Here is a 17747-nt window from a genome sequence, read left to right as displayed (position 1 = left end):
TTCCAGCATTGGTGTGTATTGTGATTCTATACGGTCTTCTTCCTCCCCCCCCCCCTTTTAGTTTAAACTAAAGCCTACATTATATTTTAAAAAGTATATTGTTATAAAGTAATGTTTTCTGATGAAAAACACAGTGTTATTAAACTAAGGCATGATAAATTTCCAAGTAAAATATATAGTAAATTCAGAAAATGCATATTTTGCTCCTCTTAGTTTTTTTTTCCAAGTGTTTAAAACTTGACTGAAAAATTCCATTCCTGCTGGATTTCTGTATAAGCATCTTAGACTGAGAGCAAGATTCTTTTTATCTTTCTCTGTGTTTAAAAAAATAGTTCAGACATTTGAGAGAATCCAAATGCATTTAAAAAATTAGTTCAGATACATTTTTGTGTTTGCGTAATTCAAATCCATAACAAGGAGCAATAGCTACTGGCATTAATTTTGAAAAGACCTTATAGAATCAACAAAGTATTCAAGCTCTGAAAATCACATAAGATGAAATTCATGCTGCTGAAGAGGGGCCCACTCAAGACCCCATGCAACATTTAAACCCCATATTAAGAATTTAAGTATAATGTGCACACACTCAGCAACTGGATGCCATTCATATCTAGTAGATGCAATGCTTATTAAACTAATTTTATTTCTGTATTCCTTTTAATTTAAGTTTACACTTGTATCTTAGTGCCTTCCAAGTTAAAAAAATAAGCATGGTTACTAATGTCAGTCAAATGATGTTTTCTCACCATTTTCCCTCTACCCTCCTCACTACAAAGGGGAAGAGTTAGGTTTGGTTTATGTCTTTTTTTTTTTTTAAAGTAGAAGTAAAACTAATATGCTGTCAGTTGCTATCTAGGAAACCCGTGTTGAAGTGAGTCTTGCTTGTCAATGGGAAAATTATAAAGTTTGTGGTTATTCTTAGTTTCTGCCAGAGGGTATTCTATACTCTTGGGCCAGCCCTCAAAAAATCTTGTTTCCTGCACTTATAAGCTTCACCCCTGAAGTATGCAAAGCCATTATTTCTGAGGAGCAGGGCTGTTGAGGGTGGTCAAGGTCCTGGAGGGTAAGACCTTGTGTAACTAGACCGCGTCAGTTTTTATAGCCTTAAAACTGACAGCTGAGAATTTAAACTTCAATTGATGTTTTCTAGAGAGGCATTGAAGTTAAAGAAGTACAGATTGTGTTTTCTCAGTAACCTGGGTTACTGAGGAGGCATGCTGCAGCATTCTGCATTGGTTGCAGCTCTTTTCAGGCCTGATGCTTTCAAGCCCAATGTAAGCTGCATGGCATAATCAAGCTCAGAGATAATGGAAGTGTGGTATGATTCAAGACAGGTTATTCCCAAAAAGTACAGGCCCTAGCCAGTCAGAGAGGGGAGATCAAGTTGACTGTAGACAGTTCTTGTTATGTGCCAGTCCAGAATCAGAAAGTTGTCGATAAAGATTACTATACTACAGAATGCCTTGATGATTTGTGGAATATCTCCTCCTCTACTAGAGACAGCACTGTGGCAAAAAACTCTTTGAAGTGTTTCTCTGTCTAGCAAAAAAGGAGATTTTGCTTGTAAAGTTTAGCTTCAGCCAAGTCCACTTTATCCATGTGCTGATCTTTGTTACCTAACTGTCTCTGACTGTGGTGATACTGTAGGCTGTGAACAATAGGTAGAGTTATGTGTGTTCTGCATATTGTTGGCATTTGAGCCCATAAAATCTCTCCATTTCTCTGAGCAGCTGTATGTAAATATTGAAGAGGAAGGGAAGAGAAGGGAACTGCATAGTACTCCACAAATGAGGGCTCTGGCCTCAGAGGCACAGATGCCCATCACTACCTTGTGGGTGTAGCCCTTGAGAAATGTTTCACACCATTTTAGAGCTTCTGCCTGGGCCTCTGCTAATTCTCTTAGGCATGGTCTACACTACAGGGTTAGATCAAATTTAGCCGCATTAGGTTTATTTTAAAATGAATGCATCCACACAACCCACCCCATTCCGTCGACTTAAAGGGCTCTTAAAATCGACTTCTGTACTCCTCCCCCAGAATCATAAAGAATAGAATGTTTCTGCGCTCCCCCTATCCTCTCCATCCCTGAGGTTATCACAGATTAGAAGGCGAAAACGCACTCGCGATGACATGTTTTCTGAGCTCATGCAGTCCTCCTGCACTGATAGGGTACAGCTTAATGCATGGAAGCATTCAGTGGCAGAGGCCAGGAAAGAATAAAGTGAGCACGAAGAACGGAGGCAGGACACGATGCTGAGGAAAGCTAGCAAGAGCACAGACCCCCGCTCCATCCACTGTATAACCGCCTACCCTCCTCCCCATGTTCCATAGCTTCCTTACCCAGATGCCCAAGAACGTGGTGGGGAGGCTCCGGGCACCCAGACATTCCACTCCAGAGGATGGCCCAAGTAATAGAAGGCTCTCATTCAAACAGTTTGATTTTTAGTGTGGCTACAATAAGCAATGTGATCATGTCCTTTCCTCTTCCCCCACCTCACCCGGGCTACCTTGTCTGTTATCTCTTTTTTTTTTAATTAATTAAGAAAGAATGCATGGTTTCAAAACAATAGTTACTTTATTTCTAAGGTGGGGAGGGTGGTTGGCTTACAGGGAATTAAAATCAACAAAGGGAGTGGGTTTGCATCAAGGAGAAACACACACAACTGTCACACTGTAGCCTTTCCAGTCATGCAACTGGCTTTCAAAGCCTCTCTGATGCACAGCGCACCTTGCTGTGCTCTTCCACTCACTCTGGTGTCTAGCTGCTCAAAATTGGATGCCAGGTGATTTGCGTCAACCTCCCACCCCACCAAGACTGCGGGAACTGTGGGATAGCTGCCCACTATGCACCGCTCCGTAAATCGATGCTAGTCACAGTAGTGAGGACGCACTCCGCCGACTTAATGCGCTTAGTGGGGACATACACAATCAACTGTATAAAATCAATTTCTAAAAATCAACGTCTATAAAATCGATTTAATTTCGTGGTGTAGACATACCCTTAGGCTGGATAGTAATAGTCTATGATCAGCCATATTGAATGCTGCACTGAGATCCAAGAGTATGACTATCCCTTCATCTATAGATAGCAAGAGATTGTTCATCCGCACTACCAGTCGTGATTCTGTTCCATGTCCCGGCCTGTCACTTCACTGGGAATAGTGCAGAGCAGGTAGAACAGTGCCAAGGATCTGACTCGTTTGCTGGTGTCCTCATCTAGCATGAGGTGAGTGCAAGATGCCCAAAAATCCTTTAGTCAAAGTGTTGCAAATCACATTTAAAGGGGCTTTTAGCACTAAGTCCAGACTACACTTGGATAGCAGAATTCTGACTCCTACTAACTGGTTAAGGACTATTTAGAAAAGCTGGACATGCAAAAGTCCATGGGTCCAGATCTAACACGTTCAAAGGTGCCAAGGAAGTTGGCTGATATGATTGCAGAGCCATTGGCCATTTTCTTTGCAAATTCGTGGCAATCGGGGGGATGTCCCAAACGATTGGAAAAAGGAAAATATAGTGCCCATATTTTAAAAAAGGAAGAAAGGATCCTGGGGAACTACAGACTGGTCAGCCTCACTTCAGTCCCCGGCAGAATCATGGAGCAGGTCCTCAAGGAATCTATTTTGAAGCACTTGAAGGAGAGGAAAGTGATCAGGAACAGTCAACATGGATTCACCAAGGGTAAGGCATGCCTGACCAACCTGATTGTCTTCTATGATGAGATAACTGGCTCTGTGGATATGGGGAAAGCAGTGGATGTGATATATCTTGACTTCAGCAAAGTTTTTGATACGGTCTCCCACAGTATTCTTGCCAACAAGTTAAAAAAGTATGGATTGGATGAATGGACTATAAGGTGGATAGAAAGCTGGCTAGATTGTTGGGCTCAGCAGGTAGTGATCAACGGCTCAATGTCTAGTTGGCAGTCGGTATCAAGCAGAGTGCCCCGGAGTCAGTTCTGGGGCCGGTTTTGTTCAACATCTTCATTAATGATCTGGATGATGGGATTAATTGCACCCTCAGCAAGTTCTCAGATGACACTAAAATGGGGAGGAGAGGTAGATATGGCAGAGGGTAGGGATAAGGTCCAGAGTGATCTAGACAAATTGGAGGATTGGGCAAAAAGAAATCTGATGAGGTTCAACAGGGACAAGTGCAGAGTCCTGCACTTAGGAAGGAAGAATCCCATGTACCGCTACAGACTGGGGACCAACGACTAAGCAGCAGTTCTGCAGAAAAGGACCTGGAGATTATAGTGGACGAGAAGCTGATATGAGTCAGCAGTGTGCCCTCATTGCCAAGAAGGCCAACGGCATATTGGGCTGTATTAGTAGGAGCATTGCCAACAGATCAAGGGAAGTGATTATTCCCCTCTATTTGACACTGGTGAGGCCACATCTGGAGTATTGCGTACAGTTTTGGTCCCCTCACTACAGAAGGGATGTGGACAAATTGGAGAGAGTCCAGCAGAGGGCAGCAAAAATGATTAGGGTACTGGGGCACTTGACTTATGAGGAGAGGCTGAGGGAACTGGGGTTATTTAGTCAGCAGAAGAAAAGAGTGAGGGGGAGATTTGATAGCAGCCTTCAACTACCTGAAGGGGGTTCCAAAGAGGATGGAGCTAGGCTGTTCTCAGTGGTGGCAGATGACAGAACAAGAAGCAGTGATCTCAAGTTGCAGTGAGGGGGGTCTAAGGCTGGATATTAGGAAACACTGTTTCACTACGTGGGTGGTGAAGCACTGGAATGGGTTACCTAGGGAGGTGGTGGAATCTCCTTCCTTAGAGTTTTTTAAGGCCTGACTTGACAAAGCCTTGGCTGGGATTATTTAGTTGGTGTTGGTCTTGCTTTGAGGAAAGGACTGTACTAGATGACCTCCTGAGGTACTTTCCAACCCTAATCTTCTATGATTCTATTTGATCAGAGACTGTGCTGCATTCTTCTTCCTAGCACTGGATATCTTCTTCTCCTTTCTGCTCCCCAGTGGCTATGTTTGCAGCATAATCCTTAACTCCTGAATGCAAGAATGCAAGGTAAACTGTTCACCGATGTTCCCATCCTTTGCTGAACATATATGACTACGATCATTAAAGTGATTGTATATTTGTTTGCAGAAGTGTGTTGCAAGGCAAATAATATAACAAAAAATATAGAATACATATTCTGGTTATTAAACATCTGCTATGTAAAGGTTAACACTGAGGGATATGCAAAGACTGAATTAAATTTGTGTATCCTCAGGACACAGAATACCTTCCTACATGAAGAAAAAAGAAAGATGAAAGCTCAATAAGTGGCTATGAAATTACTGCTGTTTGTTTAATGTATTATGGTAGTGCCCAAAGTCAGGATCAGGACCCTAGGTGCTGTACAAGCACACGGAATAGGGTGATCAGACAGCAAGTGTGAAAAATTGTGACAGGGTGGGGATTAATAGGAGCCCATATTTAAAAAAGCCCCAAATATTGGGGCTATCCCTATAAAATCCGGACATCTGGTCACCAGGGCCGGCTTTAAGCTGATTCCCGCAATTCCCCGGAATCGGGCCCCGCGCCGTAGGTGTCTTTTTAATTTTTTTTTTTTTTTTTTAACTCTCCCGGCGGTGGGGGTCCACTCTGGTCTTCAGCGGCATTTTGGCAGTGGGAGGGGTGGTCCGCTCCGGGGCTTCGATGGCATTTCAGCGATGGGGGGGCCTGCAGTGCTGCAGAAGACCCAGAGTGGACCCCCTGCCACCAAAGTCCCAGACTGCCGACGGGCATTCAAATCGGGCCCCGCCCTTCATAAAGCCAGCCCTGCTGGTCATCCTAACACAGGAAGGCATAGTCCATACCATGAAGAGTTTACAAACTAGTAGATTTGGGGAATTTTTTTTACCTTCTGTGAAATTAAATCCTGTTGCCACTGAAATCTTAAATTACTCAGGATCAGCCTGGCTAATATTATTTTTGCCTTTTATGAAGCCAGAGGGGCTTGCTGTAAATTGTTATAAATAGTAAGTAAACTACATTAATAATCCCACCTCTCCAGCAGATCTCATTGGCCTAATGAAGAGGGAAAACATGGTTTTGTGTAGTATGGACTATTTATAGGGGAAAACACGGTTTTGTGTAGTATGGGCTATTTATAGGGGAAAACACGTTTTAGTGGTTTTACAGCATGTAAAGCTTTTGGACTTGAAGCACATGACAGTTACCATGGGTGGATTGGATCAGACCAACAAGACATGGATTTGTCTATGACTAAGACTTTTCAAGTGATGGTCAAAGTTAGAGCTAGATTAAAGCACTCCAGTGTTCCTTTAATTATAAATCTTGTTTGTGAAAATATCTGCAAGTGCAGGCATACTTTCTAACCTATTAGTTCCATAGACTTCTGTCAGTCTTCATTACTACTGTCTCCACTATTAGGGTAGATTGAATTATTCATCCTTTTCCTTTTGGAAAGATGTATTTAGAATGGAACTTAAAGTAGTCCTGGAAGTCCTCAGTTTATGTGTAAAGCAGAAATTGACTTCTGTATTGATTAAAAAGGTAGCATGCCCTTGCTTTTTTAATAACCACTACAAATTATGGATTCTAGCATTTGTTGTGTGATTACAACACTTTTGGCTCACTTCTGTGGGAGCATAAGAACATAGGAATTGTCATTCCAGATCAGTAGTTCATCTAGTCTAGTATCCTGTATCTGAAAGGGGGACAGGACCAGATGTTTTTCTTTTCTATTCTATTCTATTCAGGTTTTATGCCATGCTTATCATTGTAGTATCTGAGTGCTTTCCAGTAGTGCATCTGTCATGTCTCGTTTGTTCTCTCATTTTTTCCCCAGAGGGAGAAGCATGTGCAGTGGAGTGTCTTCTTTTGGTAGTGTCTTTTTTTTTTAATTTATTAATAAACATTGCAATGTGTATATTTCGAGACAGCAAAGTCAAATAAATGTGCCTTGCTTGGAGCAAAAAGCGATGAGGTCTGTGATGGTCCTCAGTTCCTGGGGGAGTTCATTCTACAATCTCAGAGCACCCCAGAGAAGATTCTGTTTCTTTGCATGGATGAGCTTTACTCTTATTGTTGAGAGTCCCATTGTGCCAGAGGAACGTAGAGGAACATGCTAGAATTCCCATAATGGACAATTATAGAATAATCTATTTAACCCCCACCAGCTGGTGTATTCTCTGAAGCACTTGTATTTTTTGTCCTAATTAATGTAACTATGAATAATGAGAAAATCCACATACTGTAAATGATCTGCTGCCTTTTTTGAATACCTCTAAGTTCTTGGACTTGCTATGTGTGGCAGTGAGTTCCACAGGATAACTATGCATTGTGCAAAAAGTACTTTTTGGAATAAAGATGTAGATTCCACTCTTCTGTTTTTAGAGAACCAAAGATTAACACTTTTATACAGCACCTGCAATCAGTGGAACATTCCTGAATTAGAAAAGCATATTTAGCATTAATCTTGAATAAAACTTCAGCTGAAAAATATTTGAGCAACTAGTTGGCTCTTTTCTCTTTTTGGTATTATTTCAAGTTTGATGTGACCTTTGGGTTGGAAAATTCTATAGATTGTGATGGGCTTAGATAGACACTGACTTCAGATCCAAACTCTGCACTTCATACCAGAACTTGTACTAAATAAGAATTCCATAGCTGAGCATATATTGATTACAATTGCAAGTACAAGTTACCATGCTTTTATCAACATTCCACATACTATACTGCTCATTCCTGAAGTGCCACTGTTTATCACAGAACACCAGGGAACTGGCAACTGGTTGAATATAAGGGTTTTCATGTTCATTACCAGCTACTGGCTCAAATCAATACGGGCTGAAAGTTGTTACTGATTGAAAGATGTTTAATAGCCTGTATAAAGTGAGTTGGTAACCTTAGACAAATTCATACTGGACATGTCTCTAAATTTTAAAACTACCAGAACCTTCAGGACTAATTGCCTCTCTTGTTAATAGTCAAAGAGTTGAGGCGTGTTAGTGGAGGTGTGTGGGGAAGCCTCAGCCGTCAGTGTCCATGCTATATTAGATTTGTAATTAAAGAATTTTGGACTCTTGTATAGGACTGCTATTCTAGCTCCTTCAACAGCAAAAGCTTCACTTAACCCCACCTCCCCCAATCTGGAGCCACTGTTTCTAGAGAGAAAACAGTAATAAATGATGGCCACCATCAATATATATTTGATGAAAATATGGGGCTGGTAGTGAAAGTGACCTTCCAGTATAGAGGGTCACCATTCTGAAATGGTATGGAGAACACCATGACCCATAGAACAATTTCACCATATCTAGTGCCTTGCCTAGACTCAGTCTTTAAAACTGATTTTAAATTAGCACATAAGGAAATTGTGTCAGATCATGATTTTGAAGTCAGTCCTATTTTGCAGAGATATTAATCCTTCAATAAATCATATTTTAAGGGCATCCATCCAACTGCCCAGAGATATGCAGTGGTGTCAGTAATAGTACTTTTGTATAAGTGGTGGTGTGGTAATTCCAATACACAGGAAAGAAGTTGGTAAAACACTTAAAATCAGTTTTACACAACTGAAATATATGCTTTGATTCAATGCCAATGTTTTCTTGCTTTCTCAATTCAATAGTCAAACCTAGCAAGAACTCTCATGATTTTTATTTGGCTAAGTTTATTAGCCTCTAGATCTCTGCAGGTAATTATACAGTATTACATGATAGATTGTTGCAAATAATTGTGGAGTAATTACTGATGATCTGCTGGTTTTGCTAGTTACAAAAAGCAGAGCAAATATGTTAATGTTACAATAAATTAACCTCTAAAAGCAATAATCTAATGCATCAGATACTAAGAACAAACTACTTGCCTTTCATTCTAAGCAGCACATTTTGTACTTGCCAGAAAGATACTCCTACTACAAAAATACCATATTAGGATATGTAACAGCAATCCTTATCCTATTTTTCCCCTGTCTTCAAATAATTACTTTGGTATTGTATGTTTGCCTTCTCTTAAAATTGCAGTTTCTTTTTCTTATAAAATCTTTCTGACCTGAGACACTCAATACAGCTAAAATCATGAGGAATCCATATTTTTTTAAGTATACGAGATTTAAATATATTTTCCCCAAACATTAGAAAAATATGGACATTTTTGTTTAAGAAATAAGGGGATGTTTGTAATATGCAAAGAAAGATTATGGTATTTAAAATGTTAATTATTCCTCTTTTGCAATATTATATTTCAGATGGAAAAGAAACAAAAGAAATCCTGGGGCCTGAAGCTCAAGATGATGAAGCTGGATGTATAGGTATTTGTCTAATTAAATTCTGCGATCTGTGCCCTTTCTCTGCTCCGGCCACCCCACAGGTTTTGTGGTTTGGTTTTTTTGGGGGGGATTGGGGGGCATTTCCCCTTCGCTGCTCCAGCTACCCCACAGGTTTGGGTGGGTTTTTTTGTTTGTTTTTGGTTTTTTTGCTTGAGGCGGCAAAAAAGCCAGAGCCGGCCCTGTCTGCTTTGCAGCAAGGCAGTGGGGTGAGACTTCTGCACAGCAGGTCGCGGGATCTTGTGGCTTCAGCCCTGCAGGGCGTACCTGCTGGAGCTCAAGCCCCAGCAGGCATCTCCACCGGAGCTGAAGCCCCGAGCTCCGGCAGGTGCCTTCCGGCTCTCATATTCCTGAAGATTGTCATATGCGGCTCAAAGAGTCAGTAAGTTTGTCCTCCCAAGGATTATTCGGAAATATGCTTACATTTTTTTAATCTTGGTATACATATTTTAACCATAAGGTCAATACCAAAGAGAACAAAGAACTACTTTACAGTATGTATGGTGAAAACTGTCCCATGTCATAAATAGAATCTAGCGCTTGAATTTTAAAACAGGAAGACCTATATGAGACTTCACACTGTGAGACAAATGGTAAAGCTTTACCTTCTTATTAAAAATATGCTGCACATTAATAACTGAGAATGAAGTATAGGATAGTAATTTACTGTCAAAGCTTTCACAGAATGCATTTCATGGCAGTAAGTATAAACTGCATGAATAATGTATTCAAGCAAATATTTACTAGCAACTATTTGTCATGCTATAGATTATGTAAAATATTTAACTGTATTTTTGTTAATAGTGAAATACAGTTTTAATGAAAAACAAATGAAGTTGATCATTGATTGTGCCAAACTTAAACCTAGATGATTTGGAACAGTACTAACTAGATCCAGAGCAAACTGTTTGAAACCTCTGGACAAACCCTGGTGAACAAGCTACTCAAACTCTCAACCAGCAAACTCAGACTCTTCAGCCAGCAAGCATGCTTTTCAATGAAAATCTGCATGAATATGTCCTATGGGTTTGCAGTAATGAACAAACTTTAAATATAATTAAAAATCGTGTCTTGAAGGCAACAAATTCAGCCTTGCAATTGCAGGACCCAAAGAAGCTGCAGGAATGGCAAGTGCCATTCAGAATAGGATCACTCAGTCATGATCAAGAATCCATCATTTTATCCTAAGATTTTTGGGAAAGTTAAGTGGAACAAAGAAGCCTAACATGTACAAAGTTAGGACTTTTAAAAAAAAGTCCTAATTTTGTTTTTTGTATTATCTTTTACGAATCTGAAGATGGAGGAACCATTCAGGAAGGGAATCCACAATGAGAAAAAAACATAATGCCACCATTTAGTGGTTTGAAGGGAGGTGTTGATAATTGCGACCTGTCGGTGATTTCTTTTCAGTCTGTATACTTTATAAGGCAAACCCTGGGTTTAACTAGTGTGGTGGAATTGATTGTTGTTCCAAGTAGGTGGTTCCTTTGAATGTGCCTATTTAGAAATTAATTACATCTTATCTGTTCAACTACTGTTGATTTCAGGAAATCCACATGCAATGCCTCGTTTTGATACATAATTTGTGTGATATTGAACTAAATCTCTTAGAGACACTGCCAACTTGAAATCTAGTCAATATCTAAAAGTAGTTTAACACATGTTCCTCTAACTCTGCTTACTAATTTTTGTGGTTTTACAACCACATTTTCCTATTTCTTCCCCCAATTGCTATGTGAAGACAAACACAGACAGGGGACAGTGACTGACTAAATAACTGAGCCTGCAAGGAAAACAGTGAAACATTATATAAACAAACTTTGTGTTGGTGTCCCTTTAACTTCACTATGCCACAGTTTCTCTATTTGTAAAATTGAGCTAAAACTCTTTTATCTCACAGGGTTTAACCTAAGACTTAATTAAGATTTGTGAAGTTCCTTGAATGGAAGATGCTATAGAAGTGCAAAATATTATTGTCATGTATGTATTATTTTAAAATGTTTTCATATGATGTTGAAATTCCGTTAAAGTTTTTTTTTTATTTTAGTAAAAGAAGATGAAGGTGATTCTGAAGTAGAAAACGAACAAAATCATGACCCCAATGTTGAAGAATTCCTTCAACAGGAAGATACGGCTGTTATTTACCCTGAAGCACCTGAGGAGGACCAGAGACAAGGCACACCAGAAGCTAGTGGTCAGGATGAAAATGGTAAATATTATTTCACTAATCAGTAGTCTTTACAAAATGAATTACACTGAAAGGTTGACCTAGAAAGTCCCTATATTTTAGAAAAATAAGGATCCAGGCATCTATTGTAGACCGTGTAGCTGTTGAAATAAATGGGAGTTCAAACCACTGATTGTTATGTAATGAGGCTATAATCAAGCAGAAATTATTTTTATGGTTTCTGATTCTTAAATGGCCTTAGGTTTAGCATTAACTATTTATTTTTATGCTAGATTTTGATAATACCCTCTTATAAATTCTGTTTCACTTACTTGTCTTGTGTGAAAGTAACAATTGATACATGCGATAATTAAAACATTTGGGTTTTGATTTGCACTGGGGATTGTTAAGTGGAAATGCTAGTCTACAATAACGGAGTGTAAAATAACAGTCTATAACTCCATTTGATAATATATGCAAAGGCATAATAAAACAACATTTAAATAATTGTAAACTGATTGAGTCAAACTAGCACACTTTCTGTAAAAGTAACTTGTGTCTCTGTAACTGGTTGTTTATTTGAAACATATAATAAAAATAATTGGCAAAGAGAATCTGCTAGATAATAATTCCTTGAAGATCTAAATAATGTCTGGCAAGTTCCTTCTCAAAAGACTAATAAGAAAATAGGAAATACTGGCTTACATACAAAATTATCTTCTTGAATAAGAAATGGCTAAATAGTAGAAAAATAACAGTTAATGGTGGTTTTTCATAGTGGAGATAAATTGCAGGATAGATAAAAATTATTATTTACAAAAAATTAATTTTTTTTTAAACTTAAAAACACAATTTTTAGTTGAAATCAGATTTTTTGATTTACATATTGCTAGTTGGTTCTTCCCATTTTATAACCTTAAATTGCAAAAATGGACGTTCTGCACTAATTTTCTTAATTCATTTCCTGATTGTTAGCAAAATTTCAGATTTTACATAGATTTTTTTTCTGTTAAGAAGTTTCTTACTGGAAATTCATAGCTGTAAAGAAAAATGCTGATCTGAACTGAAAAGACAATTCCAGAGTCTTATTCAAATCCTTACTGCAAGAACAACACAAACACAATAATTGATAAGCAAATAGCCCATGATCTATTTGCAACCAACATCATCCTCAGCTATGTTGAGACTCCACAAGTCAAGAAAACTGAAGTGCTTTAACCAGGCTTTGCTCCATCAGCCATTTGAAGTCAATGGGACCTGTAATCCTAAAACACTTAAGCTCGGAATTTCAGAAGCACTAGGTACCCAAGTACTGGCGTAGTAGCCTAAGTGTAGGCTCTGATTTTTGAATATGATGGCCTGTCTGTATAGAAAATAGTTCAGTTACTTTGTTAATCTAATAAATGTAAATAACTTGTTGTGTTAACACCTAAGCAATTTTGTTTTGAAGTGCCAAGATTTTACGCCATGCAGAGAGATGTTTGTTTTTTAATAAAAATAAAATATAAGCTTCTGATGTTGCAAACACTATCATCAAACATGCATAGCCTACTGAGAACTGTTGCACCAGCCAGGATGGCTATGGTTGATGGGTGTGGTACCAGGCATCGTGTAGTGAAATTCCAAGATCTGGCTCAATCCTGCAAATCCATGAATACTTAGGGCAGTGCTAGGTAGGGTCAGGTCGTGCGCCCCTTTGAACATCAATGGAGAGATTGATAGCACACTGTGCTGGGATTTTTTTGTCCATCATGGCTGAAAAACATGCAGTGCTGCTTTTCAGTGTAATGAGCAAATGAAAGAAGGACAGATCTCTGCAAGATTATGACCTTTCACACTAGAGGAGATTTTGGAATTAATTGATAAACTCAACATTAACAAGTCACCAGGACCAGATGGCATTCACCCAAGAGTTCTGAAAGAACTCACATGTGAAGTTGCAGAACTATTAACTAAGGTTTGTAACCTGTTCTTTAAATCGGCTTTGGTACCCAATGACTGGAAGTTAGCTAATGTAATGCCAATATCTAAAAAGGGCTCTAGAGGTGATCCCGACAATTACAGACTGGTAAGTCTAACGTCAGTACTTGGCAAATTAGTCAAAACAATAATTAAGAATAAAATTGTCAGACACATAGAAAAACAAACTGTTGAGCAATAGTCAACATGGTTTCTGTAAAGGGAAATCGTGTCTTACTAATCTATTAGAGTTTTTTGATAAAGTCCCTCACCAAAGGCTGTTACATAAATTAAGCTGTCATGGGATAAAAAGGAAGGTCCTTTCATGGATTGAGAACTGGTTAAAAGACAGGGAAAAAGGGGTAGGAATTAATGGTAAATTCCCAGAATGGAGAGGGGTAACTAGTGGTGTTCCCCAAGGGTCAGTCCTTGGACCAGTCCTGTACAATTTATTCATAAATGATCAGGAGAAAGGGGTAATAAGTGAGGTGGCAACGTTTGCAGATGATACTGAACTGCTCAAGATAGTTAAGACCAAAGCAGACTGTGAAGAACTTCAAAAAGATCTCACAAAACTAAGTGATTGGGCAACAAAATGGCAAATGAAATTTAATGTGCATAAATGTAAAATAATGCACATTGGAAAAAATAACCCCAACTATACATACAATATGATGGGGGTAATTTAGCTACAACAAGTCGGGAAAAAGATCTTGGAGTCATCGTTACGTTTATGCTTAGGATTTGACACTAACAGTGCATATGGAGTGTCTTTAGCTGCTCCAAGTCTGCCTATAAGAAGGTCCAGGTTTCTGATCCATATATACAGGTAGTACACAGGTTTGATAGATCCTGAAGTTTGGCCTGGTCTATACTAGAGTGTTAGTGTAAGCTTCCTACCTCTCAGGGTCCGGGTGCACCCTCCAGTGGCATCAGAAAATTGGTATGGCCATCGGAGAGTTGGTCGGGCAGCCTGGCATGCAGCTGCGCAATTGCACAATAGCTGTTCAAACCTCCAGAGGAGGATTAAGCGAACAACCAGTAGTCCAGGCCTCCTGCCTAGGGTAAACGGCAGTAGTTTATGGCTCAGGCCCTCTAGATGTGGGCTTGAGGTATTACAGTCTATGGCCCTGGCCGCCTGGCTGGGTTAAATGACTGTAATCTATGGATCAGGGCTTCTGGATGGGGCCTAAGGTTCAGGCCTCCTAAGGTGATGGCCAAGCAAACAAACAGTCTTCTGACCTAAAGGTTTGTGTACAACCATCCCCGCATATGGATTTTCTGCGACAGAACCCCTTACGTCACTGTACTAAGTGTCTGTGCCAGTGGTACTCAACCTTTTTATAATTGTGGACTGCAAGCCACAGGTTAAAAACCATAGAGCCCTGTAGACATGTGGCCTCACCCCCGCAGCACCTCCTGCTGGTTATCCTGGGAATTAGCTCAATCCAGCCCAGAGCGCCCTCTGCAGGGTGGTGATCCGCCTTCCTACTACTGGCCCCCGTGTCCCTCCCAGGACCCCAGTGCCTCTTTAACTGGGTCTCCCCCTCCCAGGGGAACCCCCACCCCACTCTTCCCACTTTGCCTCAGTATTGGCTACTGCCCAGTCTCCATCTAACCCCTGTTCACTGGGGCAGACTGCCATATCAGCCACTCATCATCAGCAAAGGGGTTTGGACCTGCTGCCTTTGCCTATCCCTGGGCTGCCCCCTGCAACCCCCAGTACCTCTTTGGCCTTACCCTAGGCCGCAGCCTGGGGCTTTCCAGGCAGGAGCTCCCCCAGCTCCTCTACCTTTCCCCAGCCCTGCCCCACTCTAGGTACCTTGTCCAGCTCCCTGCAGCCAGACCTTCTCCCTCTACAGGCAGAGGGAGACTCTGGGCTCCTGGATCACTGCCTCTTATAGAGGCCAGCTGGGCCTGATTGGGATCTGGCCACAGCTGGGCCTGCTTTCGCCCAATCAGCCCAGGCTTCTTGCCCCAGCTACAGCCCTCTCCTGGGCTGTTTTAAGCCCCAGAGAGCAGGAGCAGGTAACCACCCCACTACAAGCCCCTTTTTCCCCCAACCTGCCAGCACACACACAGTCCTCTATGCCCAGCACCCCTGCCCAGAGACCCCTCCACAGAGCAAGGCCAGAAGTGGAACGTGGGACTGAGCAGCTGGACCCTGGACCACAGTGCAGGACTGGGCAGCCGGACCCCGCAGCCGGGACCCTGCTGCCGGGGTCTGGGAAGCTGGCAGTTGGGACCCCACCACTGGGCAGCTGACTGCCAGGACCCCTCCACTCAGGGCCAGGCAGCTGGACCCCATCACCCAGGGCCAGGCAGCTGGCAGCTGGGACCTGGATCCCTCCGTGCCAGGCAGGCAGCTGGACCCTCAGTGCCAGGCCAAAAGCAGAGTGCCCAGTGCAGGCCGGCAGCCAGGACCCGAGGTGTGGGGCCGGGAGTGGAGCCCCACCTAAGACCTGAGGGTGCCATAAATCCCTAGTTCCCAGTGCTTCCAACCCCTTCACTGCCCAGAGCCCTGTCCCAACCTGCCCAGAGACCCATTCTCCACACGCTGCCCCCATGCAACACTCACCAGCCCCCTGCTGGAGGGAGTGCTCCAGCAGGTTGCCAGATATGGTCTCCCATTGAGCCAGCCAGCCTTGCCCCCACCAGCCCAGAGCGGCAAATTTTGAATATTTTTTAGCACACAGCTGGGCCATAGGTCTACACTACAGTGTGTGTAGTATAGATGTACCCCAAGTCTCAGTGCAAAAACATTTTTGCTTCCGTAAGTGAGACATGGACTTCATGCAGGAGGCTGTAAGATATTTTCATCAAAGAACATCCAGTTTGCTGAAACTATTTGGACTCTGTCCGTAGCCTAGATAAATGAACTCATCAACACTCACTGCAGTAGTCAATTCCACCTGCACCAGGGGTTGTGGTGGCCCAGCTCCAAAATTCATGCCATAAGGCATTCAGTCCCATAGTAGAGACAACATCTTGGAGACCAGGGCTGAAATTCTCTGACTTCTCCACTAGCAGGGCAGCATCATTGGTGTAGTCTTTGTCAGTGAAAACTTCTTGACCGACCTTGATTCTGACGTGTGGAGCAGCAAATCCCAATATCTAGTTGATAGCTTCACAGAATAATGCTGGGAAGAGAATGCATCCCTGCCACATACCAGGGGTCATGGAGAAAGCTGTGAACCACTACACACGCTCACACCAATACCAGTGTGAAGACTGCACACCAGATTTATCTAAACATCTGGAAAACCACCTCCTTTCGGGGCAAGGGAAAGTGCTGACATATCACTGAACCAGAAGCTGCTCTGATGTTGATATATGCCACATGGAGTGAGTAGTTAAATTTTCAGTGCAGATGCCAGAAGCCAGAAGTAAGGACAGTGTCTATAGTCAACCATCCAACAGGGAAACCTGATTGCTGTGGAGGACAATGTTTGTTAAGGAGTGGCTGCATCCTACCAAGACGAATGTGAACAAAGACCTTTCTAAAGACCAATAACAATGAGATTGCCCTGTAGCTGCCACACTTGGGGTGAGATCCTTTGCTCTTGTACAGAGACACTATCTCCAGGTGGACACCTGAGGCCACATCAACATCGGCTGTTCTGCCCTGGCAACACTGCCAGTGGCCAGTGCAGTGGCCTTATTGGAGTACATAGGGAGTACCGGTCACAGTGATGCCCCCTTCACACCGCTCATCGGCCCCTGCCTCAGCGCAACAGCTGGCAACACCGACGGCACTGGGCTTGGTGCACTCGGCATGCTTGGAGGTCAAGGCAGAGGAGCCTGCACCTACACCTAAGCCTCCCTTCCCTCCAGGGGAAGATACCCTAGGGCCTCCCCCAGCAATACAGTTCTCATCTTCGGCCCCGGACAAAGCGGTTGCGGGACCCTCAAGGACCAGCCTTGCAGACAATTTTAAAGAACACCAGGCCCTTCTTTATCGGGTGACCAAGAACTTGAGCCTGGGGGTGGAAGAAATGGCTGAGCAGGCTAACACCTTGTTTAATGTTCTGTCAGCCGCTACCCCAGCCTGTGTCACACTACCAGTGTATGACGATGTCCTCAAGATTGCCAGGGCCCTCTGGCAAACTCCCTCATCCATCCCTCCCACCTCAAAAAGGATGGAAAAGAAATACTTTGACCCGGCCAAAGGGTTTGAGTAACTTTACATCCACCCTCCCCATGGGCTTTCTGGTGGTCTCTGCAGCTAATGAAAAGGATAAGCAAGTACATACCAGCTCAACACTCAAAATAAAGAGGCCAAAAGATTGGACTTGTTTGGGAGGAAAATTTATTCG

General features: G+C 42.1%; 1 protein-coding gene and 1 long non-coding RNA gene across 3 annotated transcripts in view; one reads left to right on the top strand and one right to left on the bottom strand.

Annotated features, from left to right (window-relative positions):
• Positions 1-17747, top strand: part of ZEB1 (zinc finger E-box binding homeobox 1) — a 250650-nt gene that overhangs the window by 188060 nt on the left and 44843 nt on the right. For both annotated transcript variants that reach the window (XM_030550216.1, XM_030550217.1), the window contains exons 3-4: positions 9228-9290; positions 11353-11514. In XM_030550216.1, coding sequence (XP_030406076.1) covers positions 9228-9290; positions 11353-11514 — 225 coding nt within the window. The remainder of the gene's footprint in view (positions 1-9227; positions 9291-11352; positions 11515-17747) is intronic.
• On the bottom strand, positions 2886-16985 carry LOC115645502. Its single transcript, XR_003998767.1, has 3 exons — positions 16972-16985; positions 15887-15893; positions 2886-3000 (listed from the first exon to the last, which is right to left on the bottom strand). It is a non-coding gene; the product is annotated as an uncharacterized LOC115645502 (long non-coding RNA).

Source organism: Gopherus evgoodei, chromosome 2, assembly GCF_007399415.2.
Source record: "Gopherus evgoodei ecotype Sinaloan lineage chromosome 2, rGopEvg1_v1.p, whole genome shotgun sequence".
NCBI lineage: Eukaryota > Metazoa > Chordata > Testudines > Testudinidae > Gopherus > Gopherus evgoodei.
Note: the sequence above shows the minus strand (reverse complement) of the source record. Positions and strands in the feature narration are given on the sequence as shown.